The sequence below is a fragment of the Megalopta genalis genome, chromosome 6, assembly GCF_051020955.1.
Source record: "Megalopta genalis isolate 19385.01 chromosome 6, iyMegGena1_principal, whole genome shotgun sequence".
NCBI classification, from domain to species: Eukaryota; Metazoa; Arthropoda; class Insecta; order Hymenoptera; family Halictidae; genus Megalopta; species Megalopta genalis.
This window is the reverse complement of record NC_135018.1, coordinates 18,761,467-18,783,383: the sequence shown is the minus strand read 5'-3', so window position 1 is coordinate 18,783,383 and position 21,917 is coordinate 18,761,467. Positions and strand designations below refer to the sequence as shown.

Below are 21,917 nucleotides of genomic sequence, written 5' to 3'. Positions count from 1 at the left end.
TACAATCTCCAAAAAAGGAATTATTGACAAAAAAATCAATACCTGGGTCAAAGATCTCCAGCGCGAGTGATCAAGTTTCAGAGTTGCTTATACAGTGAAATAAATGAATAGAGAAAAATATTACTGATGTCAACGCATCGTTTAAATGGCTGTGCAACAGCGCAAAGAAGCCTTGAAATATTCTTTCGCATAACAAAATAAATTCTATAAATTATTATTATAAAATTATATAATTATATAACTATATTATATTAAAATAATAAATAATAGTAAATAATTTATATAAATAATAATTATATAATTATATAATTATTATTATTATATATATTATTATTTATATAAATTATTTACTATTATTTATTATTTTATTACTCGTTGCGATTGCTCGTTTATCGAGCGACAACTGGAATTGTTATAAATCTCTTCTTGCTAATTCCACGCGCTAAAACAGTAGATTTTGAAGAAGCGTCGACTCTGTTGTCGCTAAGTAACAGTGCCGAAACAGATTTTACTCACCGATTACACCGCAATTGTTGCTGTTAGAGCTGTCATCGGCGCCGTACAAGTGGTTGGCATCCCTTTGGATCGCGTGCTGCAGCGAAAACTCTCGGGAATCTTTGTCGTTCCCCCGCCACGGCTCCGCCGGGTTAATCATGTAGCTTCCCGTCGACGTTCTCACGTGGCCCGTCTGGAAGAAAAAGTATGCCAAAAATTTGGTGAGTCACCCCGCCATGATTGACCTTTCGCTCCTCAACGAGACGCGCAGCTACCTACTGACGAACATTTCGACTCCCGACTACCGGACCTCGAAACTCCGACAGCTTGTCTACGGAGTTTTTTTACGGCTGTGCTTTTAATGCAGTTCGCATTTGTTTCTAGATCTGGTGTTATTGACAACAAATTGTCGTGCAAGTTTTTCTCTCCTTGCGATATTTTATAAAAGTGGGGAATAATTTGTTTTCACCGGTCCAGCAAATAATAGAATATAATATATACTATAATAATTATTATAATATAATATTATATTATTATATTATAATTATTATAATATATATTATTATTATATTATATTATATATTAATTATTATAATATAATATTATATATTATTATATTATAATATATATATTAATACAAAATATGTATAATAATTATATGTAATAATATATAATAAATAATAAAATTCCATAAGATTAAAATTACTGTTCCATAAAATTCTATAGAATACCATAGAATTTCGGAAAGATTTATAAATGGAAATTCTCGTGCGAAACATTTGTTGTCAAATGCATTTTCAACTTTCTTTCATTCTCGAGATTCTAACCTCGTCACGCTGATTAACGAATTTTTACCATTAGCTCTCGCCATTCTTGTCAATGTCTAATTTTAAATAATGTTAAAAAATATACCGTCGTACTTAAGAGATTCCATAAAATTGTTTCAGGTGCAAAACATTTCCGATTAAAATCCAGAATTAAATTTCTGAAAATCGCCGAAGAAATTGATGCATTAAAGACGCACGGCCTTCTTTGAAACTTGTCCACACGTGTCTAAATGTTTCTAAAGTCGTGAAAAAATATACCGTTGCATCGTGCAACATCTACAGAATCATTCTGCGTAAGAATCAATCGCGCAGCTTTCGCGGTTGAAGCGTAAAAAATTTCGGAAGAACTCTGGATTGAGGGGGAAATATGATTTTCAACTTTGTGCGTTTCGCGTTACAGAGTCGGCAAGAATTGCCTATCAGGTACCGGGAACATAAAACGGGTTTGTTAAATGTTATTAAAGCTAGTAATAGATTGGCGTAATTCATGAAATTATCATAGAAATGCTGTTTACGATTGTAAACGACAGAGGATATTATTAAAAACATTTATGGAGCCGCACAATCGCAATAAATTGTGCAGTCACATAAATTCTTATTAATGTTATTACCATTCGAAAGTATTCGTACGGTATTGTACACGAATAATCGTACGAACTTCCGCCGCGGTAGATATTTACATTCTTACAGGAGAAAAATCGTACATAAAGTACTATATTTCAATTATTTTCATACGTTGAAATAACGTTTTATGAAACACTTCGTACGGATATCGCACGGCAATACGGTTTCCCAGGTAGCCGGAGAATTTCCTGATCACTTGATTACGCTGTTTAACACTGACTTTACGTTTCGTAATCAGTACCATCGACACTTTCGGTCATTTTTTTTCTCAATCGAGAACGAAATTTGCATTCTCAGTTCTTTCAACGACTTCCGCAGCAAGAAGATGCGCCCTATCGCGTAGTACGCGTGCAGGGTGTCTCGAAAATGTCTCGCAATCCGAAAACGGGAGGTTCCTGAGGTCATTTGAAGCAACTTTTTCCTTTGCGAAAATGTAATACACGGCTTCGTTTACGAGTTATTAACGAAAAACGCTGACCAATCAGAGGCGAGATTATCGCGCGTCGCGCCGGCCGTCTGACGCAGCGACAGTGGTCACGAGGGCGGGGCGTCAGCCGTGCTCGCCTCTCATTGGTCACCGTTTTTCGTCAATATCTCGCAAACGAAGCCGCGGATTGCATTTTCGCTGAGGAAAAAGTTGCTTGGAATGTCCTCAGGAAGCTCCTATTTTTGGGACATCCCGTAATTAAGCCCTTTTCACAGACTTTTCATTGTCAAAACTAATGCGTAAATAGTTGAAGAAATTGCATTAAAGATGCACGCCCTTCTTTGAAACTTGTTCACACGTGCCCAAATGTTTCTAAAGTCGTAAAAAAATATACTGTCGCATAGTGCAACATCTACAGAATCATTCTGCGTGAGAATCGGTCGCGTAGCTTTCACGGTTAAAGCAGAAAAGATTCTCGAAGTTAATCATTCCACCTTCTCGGTCGAAGTTAAATTGCTCAGAAATTGAGGATCGCGTAGACAAGTTCGAGTTTCGCAATGTAAGTTCTGAATAACAGTTCAGCTATTATGGGAAGAGATTATTAAGAGAAAAACTTCGATTTAACCTGGACAGCTTATTATTAAATCGACGGTAGAAAGGCGTGGATACGCGAAACGTTTCGCGGATTAGTTATCGCATTGGTTACGATTTATTTATACATGCAGCGCTGTCCTGACATAACTTCCTCGATTTGAATGTGAAACACACCAGCTACACGGGACGCCCCCGCTAAATATATACCACCCACGTAAATTCCGTGTGAGGGCAAAGCGGCGTAACAGACGAACCCGTGTAAATCAGGTGAAAATAATCGATTAAAACCAGCCCCGTTGAATACATTACCCATAACCACCTCGACCGCTGTAAATTCCAATTTTCATACGGCTGCACGGTTGCTCATTTATAGTCGAAATTACACTTTCAACGGTCCATTTACCGAGCCCAATACCTTTTTCACTGTCGAATCGGTTTAATTCTCGACCCGCTTCTGATGAAAAGTTATCGGCACGCGTCGCGTTCACTATTTATTTACTCTGCGTATATTATACAGGGTGTCCCAGGTTTTAATGTCCAAACTTTGTCAGTATATTCTATGGCACAAAGTATGAAAAAAATGTCATGCAAACATAGGTCATATAGAGCTTTATTAAGAAGTTATAACAAAAATTCAGAGTAGGAATAGTAATCAACTAAAAGAAAAATAAAAAAGAAAAAAGAATCTTCGATCGATGTCAATCATGTATTGTCAACAACGGTTATTGATACATTTCGAAATGTATTAATAAACACAGCTTACATAAAACACACGGCATGTGCTGATCTATTCGAGCCAATGCTCGCAGTAACAGCAAGTTGATTACTATTCCTATTCTGAATTTTTGTTATAACTTCTTAATAAAGCTCTATATGACCTATGTTTACATATAGAGCTTTATTAAGAAGTTCTAACAAAACTTCAGAATAGGAATAGGTTTTAATGTTCAAACTTTGTCAGTGTATTCTATGGCACAAAGTAAGAAAAAAATGTTATGACCTATGTTTACATAAAATTTTTTCCTTACTTTGTGCCATAGAATACACTAACAAATTTTTTGCACATTAAAACCTAGGACACCCTGTATATTCTATTTACTCCGAAAAGTGTTCCGATATTCATAGTTAGCTGTCAATAGTTATGTCAATGCGTTCGCATTTTAGCATATCAATTCACGTCTTTCTATATTTCACATTTTCGCGTTTCATTAAAATCGTTCACATAAAAACTCTGCCGCATTACCCCGATACCTTATCAGCTTGTGCAACGAATTTTAAGATGCTACAAAATATCTTGAATTTGGATACCATCGGCGTTGCATGAACAAAGCGATGAATTATTAATAGGGGGTCGCTGCGTGTACAAAGATTCGCGGGGACGATTTAAAATGTTGTGAAAAACGAGGGTCGTACGTGCACGTAAAAAATATCGAGCTTCATGAAAATTAGTACAGTCTACAGTATTTCGTTCAGCGGAATACGAATGCGTCTTTGTATTAAAATGATTTTTCACGCGTTCGTCAATCGTCCGTTTCTCTTTCTAATTCGAAAGCTTAGATTCCTTTTTGCTCTTTTCCATCTAATTACGTTTACAAAATATATCAATCGATGCAAAAATAATCAGAATACATCGAAGTTACCTTTGTAAAATGATCTTTCTTGCATCTCTTTGTTGTAAAATGATTTTTATATCCACCTGTCCGAGTATCCTCGACCTTCGAAAGCTCGAAAACGTTTAATTCGCGAGATCGGGAAAGATCCTATCGGCGCTATTTATAATTTTGGCAAGGAACAAAATCATTTTATCGTCGTATTTACAGCAGAGAAATGGACCGCAAGAATGATGACCGGCTTGACACACAGTCGGGAAAGAAGTATTAATTTTAATACCAATACGGAAGCTGCACGAGCCAGTTTCACGGTGGCTCGGCTCGAAACGAGTCTAATGAAGAAGTTTATAATTAACTTCATCGATTAACCAGTTGTTCCGAAGGAAAGGGAGTGAGCAGGTAACTGGTCCAACGAGAGCCAGAGGACGTAGGACTAATTAATTATTGCTCCTAATTACAGGAATCTCGGTTCGCCGTCGAAGAGCCCGATCGGCCGCAGTGGCAAGTAATGACACGATGCGAGCCGCTCGCTGAAGGGCACGCCACGGTTACTTATCGATTATCAACGCCTTCTTAGCGAACCACCGCCAGCGATTTCATCGTTTTCGAGCCTAGTTTCGCTTACGCGACTTGTCCCAACGAACGTGAATAAAACAAAACGACTGGGGAAAAAGATGATGACGCTTGTTCCTTGGAATTTATGTTTTCAAGTTCAACGAAGTCCTTCGATAACATGGTGCGTTTCATGACGATGTAATGAGGAAATGGCTTCTAAAATGGTCAATTTCCTCTCGAAATTAATATCGCGGAACCTCGATTATCCGAGCGTGACTGTAACTATTTTAAAAGTGGTTCGAACGAGCTGAATTTCTTCGAGACGCTGGAACGACTAGTTCGCTCTGGACGATGTGTAAAGAAATTTTTGCAAAGATAACAAGAGATTCGAGATCTTTTTATTATCTGTTTCAGTCGAATTAGCGTCATTTTTAATAAGATGATCAACATCATCTGTCTCATATGCACTTCATTTGTGTGATTTTACTAAATGGAATGATATCATTGTAAATCATCTCAACAAATGCTGCTATATCATGGATAAAAAATACAGGGTTCTACTTAAATATATTATTAAAAATATTAATTCGATTTCGATACCTCCCCCACCACTGCACCTACAGGAATATTGTTTATACCATCTAACTTCTCCCTCTACATCAAACAATTTTTGCAGGAATTTTTATAACTTCATTTAATATTTTTGATAACACTTCAATCCCTCGCGAAATATTCCACCGAATCTATTTAACCCTAGAAAGATAACCATATGACAACGTACGTAAAAGATAACCATACGCTTCAGAGGCGCATGCTTTTCTAAGGCGTCAATTTTATACTAACAATGGATATTTATTTAAGTTAATCTAGTCATTTTAAAGGTTTGGCATTATTGTAAAAATAAAATGCATTTATATTATATTTTTTTATATTTTAAGTAATTTTAAAGTTAAATCACTAGACCTCTATGAAAAATTAACAAAAATCAACAGTCTTCGCAGGCGCCTCTGCGACGTAGGTTATCTTTCTCGGGTTAAACGGATCACCCTGTATATTCGTCTATTCGACGACTGTAAATATAGACTCGTTGGCTCTGCGGAGCCAGATTTAGCTGCAACACGATAATAATTAAAAAATTAGTAATCGCATCCCAGATTCGAATTCGTAGAAACAACATTCAGTTGCGACGTGAAAACAAAAACGACAATTCTTTAAATCCGAACGTGTCCTATCCCACGGCGTCAACATCGTACAGCACGGGTGTCAAACTCGCGGCCCGAGATGAACATTTTTGATGTCAAGTATCAGGACGTAAACAATAATTTAACTTTATATACTACTGTGATCAAAAAGTAAGGTGAAATTGTCATTTAAAACTTCCGGGCATTAGGAAGGCAGGTAATTTTTTTTTCCTAGGTTGGTAGGACTGTCTGTAACATTTGCCAAGTGTCTGTTTGTCAAAAGGTTTAATTATCTCCGAGTTACACGTGTTTTTGTAAACAACCAAAAGTGAATTTTTCGATTTTTACAATGGGTGATTTTGTTGAGCAAAGAACTTGCATCAAATTTTGTTTGCGGAACGAATATTCTTGTGCGGACACGTTGAAAGTGTTACGGAAGGGCTTTGGTGATCAAACTATGGCACAAAAAAACGTTTATAAGTGGTACAACAAGTTCAAAGCGGGCCGAGAACGCGTTGAAGACGAACCGCGCTCTGGACGACCATCAACGTCTACCGACGAGGGCCACGTCCAAAAAATTCGAAGATTTGGTGCTTGAAAATCGTCGACTGACAATGAGAGACCTCGCTGATAGTGTTGGAATATCATTTGGCTCAGTCCAAACCATTTTGAAGGATGATTTGTGTCTCAAACGCGTCAAGTCTCGATTGGTGCCATGTCATACTGCATTGGTTCTTCGCGACTTTTTTGCCAAAAACTCGACTCATATCGTTCCGCAACCACCGTATTCGCCTGATTTGGCTCCGTGCGACTTCTGGTGATTCAGCAAACTCAAAATGCCGATGCGGGGACGCCGTTTTGACACGATTGAGGAGATAAAAACCGAATCGAAGAAGGTCTTGAAGGCTATACCGGAAAAAGACTATTCCGACTGTTTCGAAGACTGGAAAAAGCGTCGGAAACAGTGCGTTTTATCGGACGGGGATTACTTTGAAGGGGATGAAATTGATTTGGAAGAATAAATAAAGAATTTACATTTTATAAACAAGTTCACCTGACTTTTTGATCACAGTAGTATGTGTCTATTACAATGTACTAGTCAAAATAAAAATATTTGTTTCTACGAACATTGATTTCCTTTTCTGCGGCCTACCTAAAGTTAAACATTGTTTATTTATTATTACGGCCCAAGTTAGCTTTCGAGTTTGACGCCCCTGTCGTAGAGCGATGATCGGTTCGCCGTTAGCGGAGCTCGGATCAATGCTAACGATATCCCGATGCCGTCCCGAGCCGAGCCTCCGTGGTTCCAGTGAGTTGTTGTCGGTCAAAGCATCGTCAGTGAAACCCGTGTCGACGGCTTCAATGTAACCCGGCCCAACTTCGGCGTCCGACGATTAAGAGAACCAAAATGGCGGACAAAGGGAGCCGAATGAGAAAGCAGAGGAGCAGGTATGTTCCCGATGGCAGCGGCATCGAGCCGCGCGCCGCCGCGAGCACCAAAGACAACGTGGGCTTTCAGCTGTCATTGCCGTCAGTGGATTACGATAGCCGTAAACGGCTCCTTCGTGTATCGCGTATAAAACACGTCGAAGAAATAAAAAAAAAAAACAAACAAAAAAAACAGAATGAAAGAAGTTCACCTTTCGACTGTCGGTTCATTCATTCGGAAGCCGGGACGACCTACGGCGGGAACAGGGCGAGAGGAACGGGGCTGAAATTTATGGCATCGGTGGAAATCCGTCTCATTGTCGGTCCCCGTTTCCTTTTCGGATTTGTTGCGGCAATGTTTCATACCGATCGCGTGCTCGCCATTCCGACTCGTTGTGCGTTCGTCGTGCCAGAAAAGATATTTCCAGGTGATATATGGTCGGCGTGTTCTAGCGGCGCTCTTTATCGCGCGCGGGAAATGAGAAACGATATTATTCCTTTCTTCGTAGATACCAGGCCGAACCTGTTTTGTTCCCAATATTTTACGAGGAACGAGTGCGAGCTTCGATTCTTTTTTCAGTGGAATGCTATAATGATTTTTACGTCGAACGATGCCGTGTGTGAAAAATTATTCGTCCGTGTACTGTGATACGATCGACGTTACAACGTTGTACAACGGATTTTTTTTTCATAAAGAGGATAAGCAGTTGCAAAATATCAATGAATTAAGAAATGCGTTCATGGACGGAGCAGTTTGTCACGAGATTATATTTATCGAATGATAATCGATGAATAAGGAAGGATTATTCAGACTATTTAATAGTAACAGATACGGTGGATTTCATCATGCATCATTTATAGTTTATTCTTTCAGTGTTGACTAGAGTGAAAAGTTTTATTAGCAGAAATATTTATCTTTTTTACATCACTTTTGCAACTGTATATTATATTTGTATTATATGAATGCTATTAAGATTATATATTGATATTATATGATCATACGAAGATCATGGTGGATCAAATGTTTCATAAATACCACAAATTAAACAATCTGGCTCTCGCTTGTACCACGTACGGACTAAACATCGAAAGGGTTAAAAAAGTATCACTATTTTAGTGCGTATCAGGAAGAGAAAGCAAATACAGTGGATTCTGGAATATTATGGAGAGATGGTAATGCAGAATTGAGCATTGTTTGAACAACATTTGGACTCGAACTTTTATTCGAGTCAAATTATATTCAAAGAATTTATTCGATTCAAATTATATTCAAAGAATTTATTCGAGTCAAATTATATTCAAAGAATTTATTCGAGTCAAATTATATTCAAAGAATTTATTCGAGTCAAATTATATTCAAAGAATTTATTCGAGTCAAATTATATTCAAAGAATTTATTCGAGTCAAATTATATTCAAAGAATTTATTCGAGTCAAATTTTAATCGATATATTATTCGAAAGATTAGTCGAATAAAGAAAACTTTATTCGATATATTATTCGAAAGATTAGTCGAATAATATATCGAATAAAATTTGACTCGAATAAATTTTTTTAATATAATTTGACTCGGATAAATTCATTGAATAAAATTTGATTCGGATGAATTCTTTGAATAAAATTTGATTTAAATAAATTCTTCGAATAAAATTCGACTCAAATATTATAAAATTCGACTCGAATAAATTCTGCGAATCAAATCGTATCCATTATTTGTCATTCGAATAATTTTATTCGAATTTTATACACTACCAAACACAATAAACAATTTGTCCCCGCGTTACCCAATTGAAAAGGAGCAGCACCGGCTTCGTTCGTCGAGGATAAAATCCAAAGAATTCCATAGAGGCGTAACCAGTCTCCTTTAGCAGAAATCTAATCGAATTAAACGTTTTCTTTTTTCCGATACTGCCGTGACACACTGCGGCCACGAGATTCATGGAGCTCCGTGACGGTGTGCACAACAAATTCCATTTAGAAAATCTGGGTTGAGAGCACTCGATTCCCTCGAAACCGTAGAATTTCTAATGTAACGTTTCTCTCTGCCACTCGACGCTGACGCCATAAGTGTCAATAAACGATGCCGTCTACAAGGCTGCTCGATCACGGCTGTTTGTTGTCCTTTGGGAATCGATCATAAAGCTGCTACCTGTCGACTATTTATTTCAACTATTTCGTCTCGCCGAGCTCTGAATCACCTCGAAAACTCCGGACAGCCGCTCTTGGTATCTTTCTTTCCCTGCGCTACCGATTTATCAACTCGCTGGTCAAACATTCCGAAGAAGCTCTTCACGGGATTTGTTTGCTCTTCGGGAAGGTGGGGTCTCGAACACTTCCGAGTCTGCCGTGCTACAGACGAGCCTCTCTAGCTAACACCGGCGTAGACGGAGCAGTGCTAAATGGATTAGCTCACCAGTGCAAAGGTTTGCCGAGCTTGCTTGAACTTGACGAAATGTTTGGCATTTCTCGGGGAACTCTCATTCACGGTTTAACGTTCCGATTGCCTGCCGTGTGCCGGTCGTGACATAATTTTGCGAATTAAAATTTTTACCACAATTCGAATTAGATCAAAGTTTGTCAGCTTTTGTCAGAGCTTGACGATAACCGATTGCTTCGCGATTACAGTAATGTCTCTATAATTGGTGCTCAGATTGCGCAGAAAAATGGACAATTCGGGAAGAGGAGATTCGAGAATTATTATATATATTATATATTATTCATAGCTACGAATTGTCAAGAACTATAAAAACGTGTCTGCTCTTACCAAATTGTCCATTTTTCCGATTACAGTAATGCCTCTCTAATTGGTGCTCAGATTGCGCAGAAAAATGGACAATTCGGGAAGAGGAGATTCGAGAATTATTATATATATTATATATTATTCATAGCTACGAATTGTCAAGAACTATAAAAACGTGTCTGCTCTTCCCAAATTGTCCATTTTTCCGATTATAGTAATGTCTCTATAATTGGTGCTCAGATTGCGCAGAAAAATGGACAATTCGGGAAGAGGAGATTCGAGAATTATTATATATATTATATATTATTCATAGCTACGAATTGTCAAGAACTATAAAAACGTGTCTGCTCTTACCAAATTGTCCATTTTTCCGATTACAGTAATGCCTCTCTAATTGGCGCTCAGATTGCGCAGAAAAATGGACAATTCGGGAAGAGGAGATTCGAGAATTATTATATATATTATATATTATTCATAGCTACGAATTGTCAAGAACTATAAAAACGTGTCTGCTCTTACCAAATTGTCCATTTTTCCGATTACAGTAATGCCTCTCTAATTGGCGCTCAGATTGCGCAGAAAAATGGACAATTCGGGAAGAGGAGATTCGAGAATTATTATATATATTATTATATATATATTATTATTATTATATATATATTATTATTATTATTATTATTATTATTATATATTATTCATAGCTACGAATTGCCAAGAACTATAAAAACAAGCTGCAAGGCTCGAATTATCGTGTCTCCTCTTCCCAAATTATCCAATTTTCTGAGCGTCAGTTAGACAAACATTACTGTATTTTCGTAACTCATTGCAAAAAATAATCGTTACATCACTTCATCGTAATAAATCATCGGTCACGATTATATTCGACGATCTATAGTCATTAAGCGGTCATTATATCGATCGGGTTGCAATTTTGGCGCATTCACTACTTCAGGTACCAAATATTTCTGTCGGAGACTTTATTCAAATTCGGCCTCTGCTAGCATCGCCTATCTTAAGGCACTTACAGGATCGCTTCAAGATTCTCTTTGATTAAAACACACGTCTAGCGTGTCTCTAGATGCTTAACAAATCTGAAGTTGACAGCGGTAGTAGCAGATTCTCGGAGAAAGGAACACGAGGTTGGTTCGTTTTCTATGAACCGAAATGTCCGCTCCTCTCGAATGCAAGATCGCCGTTAACACTTTATCGTCCGGTCATGGTTGAGGCTGCCACTCAGTAAGGACTGGCTTAGTCGCGCGCGCATTTGCTCCCAGTACCGGCTAAATTTTCGCTATTCATTGTGTTGTGCTTATTTCTTTAAAAATAATAATAAATAATAATAATTATTATAATTATAATTCATAAGGATATGGGGAGGTCAGCATACAGGAGGTCAGCTACTAACAAAACAGTAAAGAAGCGAAAACCGTCGATAGCTAAAAGTCGATTAATAGGCTATCGGTCGATAAGCATTGGCAATCGAAAAGCCGATTGATAGGCTAGCGATCGATAAACATTGGCAATCGAAAAGCCGATAAATAGGCTAGCGGTCGATAAAGTGTTAAAACAAGGATCAATTAATTTTCAAATATATCGAAACAATACTGTGAACGCGGCTTTCGAATCTCTCTGTTGAAAAGCTGCAAAGCAGCGGGAGAGAGAGAGAGAGTAGAGATAGAGGAAGAGGGAGAATTGAATGGCCATCGGTCGTATCGTACGCCCGGTGCATTTGCGATTTGCATTCCTGCAGGCGTGCACCTCCTCGTCCGTGGCTATCCGATGGCACAAAGACTGACTTCAGGGTTACCGAGAACTCTTGGCAAGAACGCTGTTTTTCTCCCCCCCTCTCGCCCCCCCTCCTCATCCCTCTTCCTCGACGGCTCGGTACCTCTCGCTTTATCCCCATTTCGTCCCACTCACTCTCTTTTTGCCTTTTCGACCGGCGAACACGCTGGCAACGACCTCGAAATCCACTGCTGGAACAACTCATCGACCTTTCGACGTGTTCCACAGCTGATCCCGTGTGCCGTTTTTCCTTTCGATGACCGATTATTTTCGACGCCGCTTTTCCTTTCGCAACCGATCGCTCGGAACGACTGTTGCCCCCTCTTCAGCCAGACGGGAATCTTTCTTGCTTATTAAACCGTTAAGTGCCCGGCAATTAAACAATACGGTATTATTTGTTACGTATGGAACAATACAATTCCTATTTTATTTTATTTTATTTTATTTTATTTTATTTTATTTTATTTTATTTTGTTTTATTTCATTTTCTTTTCTTTTCTTTTCTTTTCATCTCTTTTCTTTTCTTTCCTTTTCTTTCCTTTTCTTTTTTTTGTTTTATTTTATTTTGTTTTATTTTCTTTTATTTTCTTTTATTTTGCTTTATTTTATTTTGTTCTATTTCGTTTTATTTTATTTTATTTATGCACTTCATAAGATTTAATACCTATTTGGATTGATTGTATTTCTTATTTCATTTCATTTAATCTTATATAGACTATATTATATTTCATCTAGAAAAACAAAATACCATTGCGGTGTAGAATCATTTAAAATCTAATAAAAAAAATGTTATTCTTTCCAAAAATATGACGAAAATTGAAATTAATCACAGATTAAGGAAAAGAATGATTATTTAGACCGTGATAAAAGTTAGGATTTAACAGTGAATGAAACTGAAATAATTTGGATTCTATAAAATACGATTTCATTAATAAAACGAGTCAGAAATTCGAATCGTTAAAGGATTAAGGAACAAAGTACAATTTGAGCTAAAGTCTGACTCTACCTAAAAGAAAGTAGTACAGATCAATGTTCTGAATTAATCGGAGATAACATCTTTCGACGAAAGTCTATCTCGGACCGCGTTTTTACAAGCAAAATGGCAACGAAGAAAACGGGGGATAAATCCAAAGAACGCAAGATGTTTCGTTTAAAATTTCCGCGATGATACAACAAAGTTGACGTTCCGGGGGCGAACGGAATTTACGATCGCAATTCGCGCAAACACGTTAAGAGCAGTTGCAATTTATTGTTGCATAAACAGTTCTTAACGGCGACATTTATGTCCACGATGATGCGCGTTGAATTTTCTCTGCTGAAAGTGGAGCACAGTCGGAGGTGTATTATTAAAACCGTAATTAATAGCGAGCAGCGTGCAATATTATGCTTGTTGGCGTTTTTCTTCTGTCTTTGTGGAAATTCGGGCGAGCCGGTCCTTGGATCGGCACCCTTGGGACCGCGCGAGGCCCACTTTCATCACCTTAAAATACAGTTTCACTCTCTCCACTCGAATTACAGTCTCACTTTCGCCACCCTCGAAACCCATTCGCAACGCTCACGCGATCGTATGTTTCTCCAGGTTGATTGGACGAATGCGCCGGTATGAAAGGTCCGATCGACAAATATTGCCATAAACAACACCGATCAAAGCGTCTTTGGACATCTGACTTTTTCGGTAGGCGTTCCTCGGAGGTTTTTGTACAATCGAACACGGATCTATAAATCTGACCTCTTTCCGTTTATCAATTTTACTCTCGCACGATTCTTGCTTGGACAATGTTGCACGAAATATCCTACAGCGGTTTTTATTCAGTCTTATTTGGTACTTCAAGTTATCGGGGTGCGCGTTACGGATGCATTAAATTATTGACACTGTTGCAGAGAGAAGTTATTTCTGCTGGATTCTTCTTCATTTTTTTTCTTTTTTTTTGAGATACTGCAACTCTGTTTCAAATATTGAAAATACAAGTATATGAGCTTCTGCGTTTAACTATAGTATTAAAAATCGCCTTTAATTAACATATATAATATAATATAATAATAATAATATAATAATAATATAATAATAATAATATAATAATAATATAATAATAATATAATAATATAATATAATAATAATATAATAATATAATATAATAATAATATAATAATATAATCTAATAATATATAATATATAATATAATATAATATAATAATAGTCGTCTTTAATTAACATATATTAACATATTAACATTAATTAACAGCGAAGGTAACACAAAATGAATATTTTGCTTCTCTTAAGATATAAATGTATATTTATTAAAATTCCTTGAAATGTAAATGTAATAAAGGGAGGAGAAGAATTTATAAACTCATATTCGACATATTCGAAATCTATAAAGAAATGGCTACTGAAAGCTCGAAGATCGAAAACGAGTCAGAATTCGATGAACAGTGTCGTCGCAGTAGAATAAAATCGTCTGGATCAGACTTTTAAAGGACTCGAGAAATCACTGTCGGTATAGAGATGCGTTTATGTTGATGTCACAAGAGATGTTCAAAAGTATCTTTTTTTACTGTATTTATAGCGGAATTATAATAGAATAATTTCTGTCCTTTAAGGCTGCAATGCTATTACAACAATTATTATTAAAACAACAATTATTATAGAAGCTCTAACATATTTCAAGCTAATTGTGATGCACTCGGTTATATTGTATAAATAATATAACTTTTAATACATTCATCTCTTTTTTTAGTATTTTACAATACTAAATTTTAACTACTTTATAATAACTGCTCTATAAAGATAACTATTTTGTATTGTATAAATAGTATAAATTTTAATACATTCATCTCTTTTTTTAGCATTTTACAATACTAAATTTTAACTACTTTATAATAACTGCTCTATAAAAATAACTATTTTGTATTGTATAAATAGTATAAATTTTAATACATTAATTTCTTTCTCTAGTATTTTAAAATACTAAATTCTAACTATACTTTATAATAACTGCTTTATAAAAACAATTACTTTACATTATATAAATAGTATAAATTTTAATAGATTCATCTCTTTTTTTAGTATCTTAAAATACTAAAAAAATAAATGAATGTATTAAAATTTATACTATTTATACAATACAAAATAGTTATTTTTATAGAGCAGTTACTACTTTATAATAACTGCTTTATAAAAATAACTACCTTATATCGTATAAATAGTATAAATTTCAATACATACGTCTCTTTTAATATTTAAAAAAAAAACAGGACAAGTGTTGTGTCAATCCTAATATTCCTACGCTTTCCGCTAATCGTGATCCTAATCGATGATCGCGTCTCCAGCACAAAAATATCCCGACGCGATTAAAGCGACGTTCGCAAAAACGCGATTTGACAAAAGGACGAGACAGCAGGCTAGAAGAGAGAGAGAGAGAGCGAGAGGATATTTTTTCTGTCGCGTCCCTCTCGGAACAAGACTTTTATGCGATATGTTTTATGCGTTCGATGGCCAACGGGGACACAATGGCGGCTCCTGGGTGGGCTACCGACCTTAAAGTTTTCAATGCGAGCCGCAGCAGGCTTTTGTATCCTGTGTACACTGGATACCTCCGAAGGAATCGATAGCAACGTGTGCGGCTGCCGAGCCCGCGGCCGATCGCCTTCACGTTAAATATGCATAAAGAAACTAATTGTCGCGCCCGATGCAATCAGAGCTCGTTCGCAATATGATCCTTTAATTGGGCTCGCGAACGTCGCCTCCGTGTGTTTAGCTTTCACGATTATTTCAAACCTCGATCTGATCGAATAATCGATCGAACTGCACGCACGTTCGCTCTGTTAGGCCGACGCGCAAATGATAATGATTCGCAATGAAAGCGCAAAGAAATATTACAAAGATAAATTATATTCTTTGTATCGCGGGGAACAATTTCATCGCGCGCGCGCGGTCCCGACTCGCTCCCATCTGCCACACATGTTCCGCAATCATTCGAAACTCGAACTTTCGCTGTAATCGATCTCGTAGACTGCGATGGACTCAATTGTCCGAGACAAGCCGGCCCGAGAGACGACGACGCGACGGAGCAAGCACCGGCGAAGTAATTTTTACACGGATGCCCGACGTGTCGGTCATTTTTCTTACAATATGCCCGCGAACGTTCGCGAAACCGGCCTCTAAATCGAAAGCGGTCGAGAAGTCACGGTGTAGATCGGATCTTTCTTCGGTCCGGAGTTAATATGCGGACCGTAATACATCGTAATAGGGGGTGGCTGGGCGCAGCAACCTGCGTTTACACAGCTCGCATTTAAAAGGAACACTGACGAGGCGTGGTGTAATATTTTGTCGCGGGAATAAAATTGAACGCATTAAGCCCCGCTGCGGTTTAATCCACGCACAATTCCATTCCTCTCGTACCACGATGATCGTGTAACGCTTCTTCGAAGCCACGTGCTTGTTTCAAGCTGTTTTTATTTATTTTTAGTATTGACTGTACTGCGTTGTAACGAATAATATTGTATCAGTTTATCTGTTAATTTGGCTTTGTAAAAGATGCTATTATATAGAGGAAGTTATTGTACAAGCGAGAAGTGAGGGATTCCTGAGGTCATTTGAAGCAACTTTTTCCTTAGCGAAAATGCGATCCGCGGCTTCGTTTGCGAGATATTGACGAAAAACGGTGACCAATGAGAGGTCGCGTATGGCTGACGCCCCGCCCGCGTGGCCACTGACGCTGCGTCAGACGGTCGCGCGACGCGGCATTGGCCGAAAGGGCGGAGCGCTGGCCGCGCTCGCTCTGCGATTGGTCAGCGTTTTTCGTTAATAACTCGTAAACGAAGCCGCGGATTGCATTTTCGCTGAGGAAAAAGTTACTTCAAATGACCTCAGGAACCTCTTATTTCTCGCTTGTACAATAATTTTGGAACTCTCCGTATATTTAAAGAAAAATTACGCATTCAAAATAATTCTGAGACTGTCAAATCAGTCTTATTCCATAAATAAAAATAATAAGCAATAATGACAACAACACCTTTCGAATTAATTTTCTTAGACAATGAAGAATTTCTAAATTCTTTAGAAACGAAGTCACATGTCATGAAGCAGTAATATTAAATTCGACTTCACCTCCATCAAATTGGCAAGTACTAATTTTGCATTAGTAAGCGTGACGCAAACGTTAATTGAGGTACAATTCAGCCGCAACTCTTGTGAATGGATTTACGTAACATCATCAATCGGTTCGTTTCCAGATCATTCGATGATCACGGTTCGAATACGTAATTATACGCTGGCCCTCCAAATTACGTTATTTCGCACGTGTTAAGCGACACAATTGTCTGTTCGCATAATCCGCGATCGATTCATCGGTGATCCTATGTTAATCAGCTGGCGAAGTGTAAACGTTGCGTGAGCGCATAATTGATTAATGACAGCTAGTCGGAGCGGATCGTGCCCACCAGTGACCCAATTGTCAGCGGCTTCCCACTTTCTTTCACTTGCTAATGATCTGCCAACGTTCCGTGCCGATAGAAATCTCACAATTATAGTGTCGGCCAGCATTTGATGATAGTGAACGAACAGTTGCCAAGTTTATTAGCGGTTACGCGTATTCGTAAACTGGCGAGAACACAAAGACTGTACTTAAAGTGCACACGTACTTAATTAGACTTTACTTAAAAAGCGTCATAGAATGAATCATTTTATCAGGCTCATTTTAAGAATTTATGACAAAAATGAGTAGATTGAAAATGTTAAATTCAATGAAAATATTTAAAGAATTGAAAGATATAATTGTATCAGTTCAAACTGCTCAAAATTATTAACCCTTTGCACTCGAGCGATGACTCTGAGAAGCACCACTAAAATTTGTTACATCACGTTTTAAGATAATTTTTATATATCAACGAAGTTTAGATTTAAAGAATTGTTAAGGGTGTAATTGTTGTGTGACTCCCAAGAGTCAATTTCATATGCATAAAATGCATTTTGCCATATAATATAAAATATAATAGATAATAATATAATAAATAAAATAATAATATAATAAAATATAATAATATACAATACAAAATATAATACAATAAAAATATAATAATATAAAATATAATAGAAAAATAATTTCATATTAGTTATAAGTTTAGTTATAAGTTATAAGTTTATAACAGTTAAAATAGCTTCGAGTGCAAAGGGTTAAGAGAAGAAATAAATGTTCATCAAGCACTCGCATTTTGCATTCGATGCAATTTTTATTTCGCCTAAAAATCCACAGTTCAAAACACATGCTCAAAGGAACAAACACATTGAATAACCATAAACGCGTGCATAAAATCATCCGTGACCGTCGATTAAAAAATTTCAGCTATTGATATAATTAACTATTTCATTGAATATATTTTGTTAACCGAATTACATTGAATCATTCACTGCTTTCATAATCCCAGTATTTTAGTAAATTCTGAAATGTTGAAAATAGCGTAATTCTCATCGAGAAATGTTCATCAACAGGACGGCGAAGAGAATAAGGAGAGATTCGGGACTCTGGCCGCTGTATCTCGGCAGACACTAGTAACAATTTGCTGACACGTTCCTCTGTCAATTCCGATCTCACCGCGTGCCGGAGGATCCGAGACGATCGAGAGACCGTGAAGAATCCTTCAAGGAAGATGGCCATCGGAGCGCGAGCGACACCGGGAAATCAAAGACTGCCGAAACGTCATTCTAGATCCGACGACGGTGATGCCCAATTAATTTCATCTATTAAATCGTGCGTTGCTTTTCGAGGCCGGCGCGGCGGGTCCTAAGCAAACTGGTCGAGTGGCTCAAAGCGTGGCCCAGAAACCCGCTAAATCGGAACTAAGTTAACACGAGGTACGTTTGCAAAGGGATAGGAACTTTTTGTGCTATTTCATGAATTATTGTTCGATGATTATGGTGAACCATGGGAATATACAGGGTCTCCCAAAAATGTCTCGCAATTCGGAAATGGCGGGTCCCTTGGATCATTTGAAGCAACTTCTTCCTTTACAAAAATTTTCTCCGAGACACCGTTAACGAGTTATTAACGAAAAACAGTGACCAATAAGAATCGAGTACGGCTGACGCGAGGCGGCCCAGCCAACCAGCGCGCGAAGCCTAGTTCCGCTCATTGGCTCGGTCGCCTCGCGCCAGCCAAGCTCGCCTCTCATTGGTCACAGTTTTTCGTTAATAACTCGTTAACGGTGCCTCGGAGAACATTTTTGTAAAGGAAAAAGTTGCTTCAAATGACCTAAGGGACCCGCCACTTTCGGATTGCGAGACATTTTTGGGACACCCTGTATGCAGCGTTTAGAGAAGACGTCCGTCGTTTTGTACATTGATTTGAAGCCGTTCCATATTCTGCCGCGTTCGCGTTGTTATATTGAATTCATTCTATTATAAACAACTCCGACGTTTAAATCTCATCGCGTAGTTGAATGTGAAATCAATTTTATACTTTGTTTTATAATATTAGTAAAATAAATCAAATGTGTTAGTAATGTTTGTAGTATTCTACTGTTTGTACCAATCAACTAAATAATTATTCTGTAAAATCAAGCTCTTTCGCGCAGCGTTTAACATAAATCATTTCGTCAACTTCTGACAAAAAGAAATATATATTCAGAGACGATTGATCAAATTGTGTATGTGCTAATATTCATTTGAAATAATTATTCACGTTCGAGAATTAGTGGAAATAATATTACAATTTCAAACATTCATTTGACTTTTCAAGTACATAGAGTAACGCGTATTTCAAATGAGTAGCATGCGAAACAATTAAATATAATATATAATAATAATAATAATAGTAATAATAATAGTAATAATAATAATAACAATAATAATTTTTTGAGGGGTTTTTATAGCGGAGGGGGGATCTTTAATTCTAATAACAATAATAATAATAATAATTTTCTTCTGTTTTTATAGCGGGGGGAAATCTTCAACAAGATCCCCTTAATAATAATAATGATGGTAATAATAATAACAATAATGATAACAACAACAATAATAATAATAACAATAATGATAACAATAATAATAACAACAACAACAATAATAATAATAATAAGGATGATGATGATGATGATGATGATGATGATGATAATAATAATAATGATGGTAACGATGATAACAATAACAATAACAATAATAATAATAATAATAATATTCTGTTAACTGATAGCTATTCACGAAAACAGAAAAGATTTATTTACGCAATTTAATATGCACCAAAAGGGTTAAGATTCGTGGGGGTGGTAACGTCGGATGGCCGAAGAACAGTCGTCGTGAATTATGCTTTCGATATTTGATGCGTCTAGACCGCTGTGCGTAGGTTAGAACGTGAGAACCGTGGATTCTCGACCGCGTACCTGGCGCATCGCCAAAAAAGCGGTCGCCGGAGGACTTTTTGTGGGAAGCTACGTCGGCCGTCGGGAAGATACATACATCGAGACAAAGCGAGAAAACCCTCATCACGAATTCACGCTGAGAAAAAGATCGGGCTTGTCGCCGCGGTCCGGGCCTCGAAAACCACCGAAGACGACGCACATCGTGCCACGGCCAAGGACCTCGCCTATTTCCTTGCCTTCTTTCATCCTACGACCCCCGCAACCGGATTCCTCTTCCTCTTCCCGTCATAACTCACTCGGCTCGGCCTCGATCCGCTTCGGAACACGCTACATCCTTGTTCGATTTATTTTTGCCGAACGCCGCGAGAGATCTTGGAACAATAGTTTCGAGCTCACAGCTCTGTCAGAGCTTCGGCAAGATTGAAAACATGTCTGATCGGAACGCTGTTTTATCGCTGGACCGTTAATTTTCTTTACAAAATTACTCTCGCGTAATTGGTGCCGTTCTGTTTTTTATTTATTACGTTTGGCCGTCTTGCTTTGAAGCGTCGATGAGAAGATGTAGCAATGACGGCATTAAATGATTCACGTTCGAAAGCAAGTGAATATGCAAAGCGTCATTTTAAATGCAATATTATAGTTTCGACGGTAAGTTTCAACACTGCCAATATAATAATAATATTAATATTAATATTAATAATAATAATAACAATAATAATAATAATAATATTAATAATAATAATAACAATAATAATAATAATAATATTAATAATAATAATAATAATAATAATATTAATAATAATATTAATAATACAATGATATTAATAATAATATTAATAATACAATGATATTAATAATAATATTAATAATACAATGATATATAATAACGTTAAAACTAGCAATAATGAATATAATTGTTACGAAAAATTGTTGTTTGTTATTTTGCATCGCGACATCAATCAACGAGGATTATTTGGAAAATAAATGATTTGAGAATGATCTGTCGAACATATTGACGAACAAGTAACATAGAAATAAAAATTTTATTTCAATAATTAACTTGAATAATATTTTACTTCAATAGCGCCCATCCCAGCCGAGCGTCGAATTTGTGGGGAATGTGCGTACGTGCCCCGGATTCTAGCTTCTTGGAACTCCTGTTTACGCGTTCCAGGGGACCGTCGAGAGGCCCTTACTTAAAATCTAAACAAGCGACTCTGGCGAACTCTTCGTTGGGTGTGCACGACTCCCAGAAAGGGGCCAGAAAATGTCATAATGGAGAACCTTCGTACGTTAT

The 21,917-nt window shown here is 37.2% G+C and overlaps 2 protein-coding genes across 5 annotated transcripts in view; one reads left to right on the top strand and one right to left on the bottom strand.

Annotated features, from left to right (window-relative positions):
• Positions 1-19,765, top strand: part of Rab7 (RAS oncogene family member Rab7) — a 107,054-nt gene extending 87,289 nt beyond the window's left edge. The window contains exon 6 of the mRNA XM_076522614.1: positions 18,756-19,765. The gene's annotated coding sequence lies outside the window, so the exon portion shown is untranslated. The remainder of the gene's footprint in view (positions 1-18,755) is intronic.
• Positions 1-21,917, bottom strand: part of LOC117218891 (A disintegrin and metalloproteinase with thrombospondin motifs 15) — a 237,748-nt gene that overhangs the window by 70,768 nt on the left and 145,063 nt on the right. For all 4 annotated transcript variants that reach the window (XM_076522590.1, XM_076522593.1, XM_076522591.1 and 1 more), the window contains exon 6: positions 517-688. In XM_076522590.1, coding sequence (XP_076378705.1) covers positions 517-688 — 172 coding nt within the window. The remainder of the gene's footprint in view (positions 1-516; positions 689-21,917) is intronic.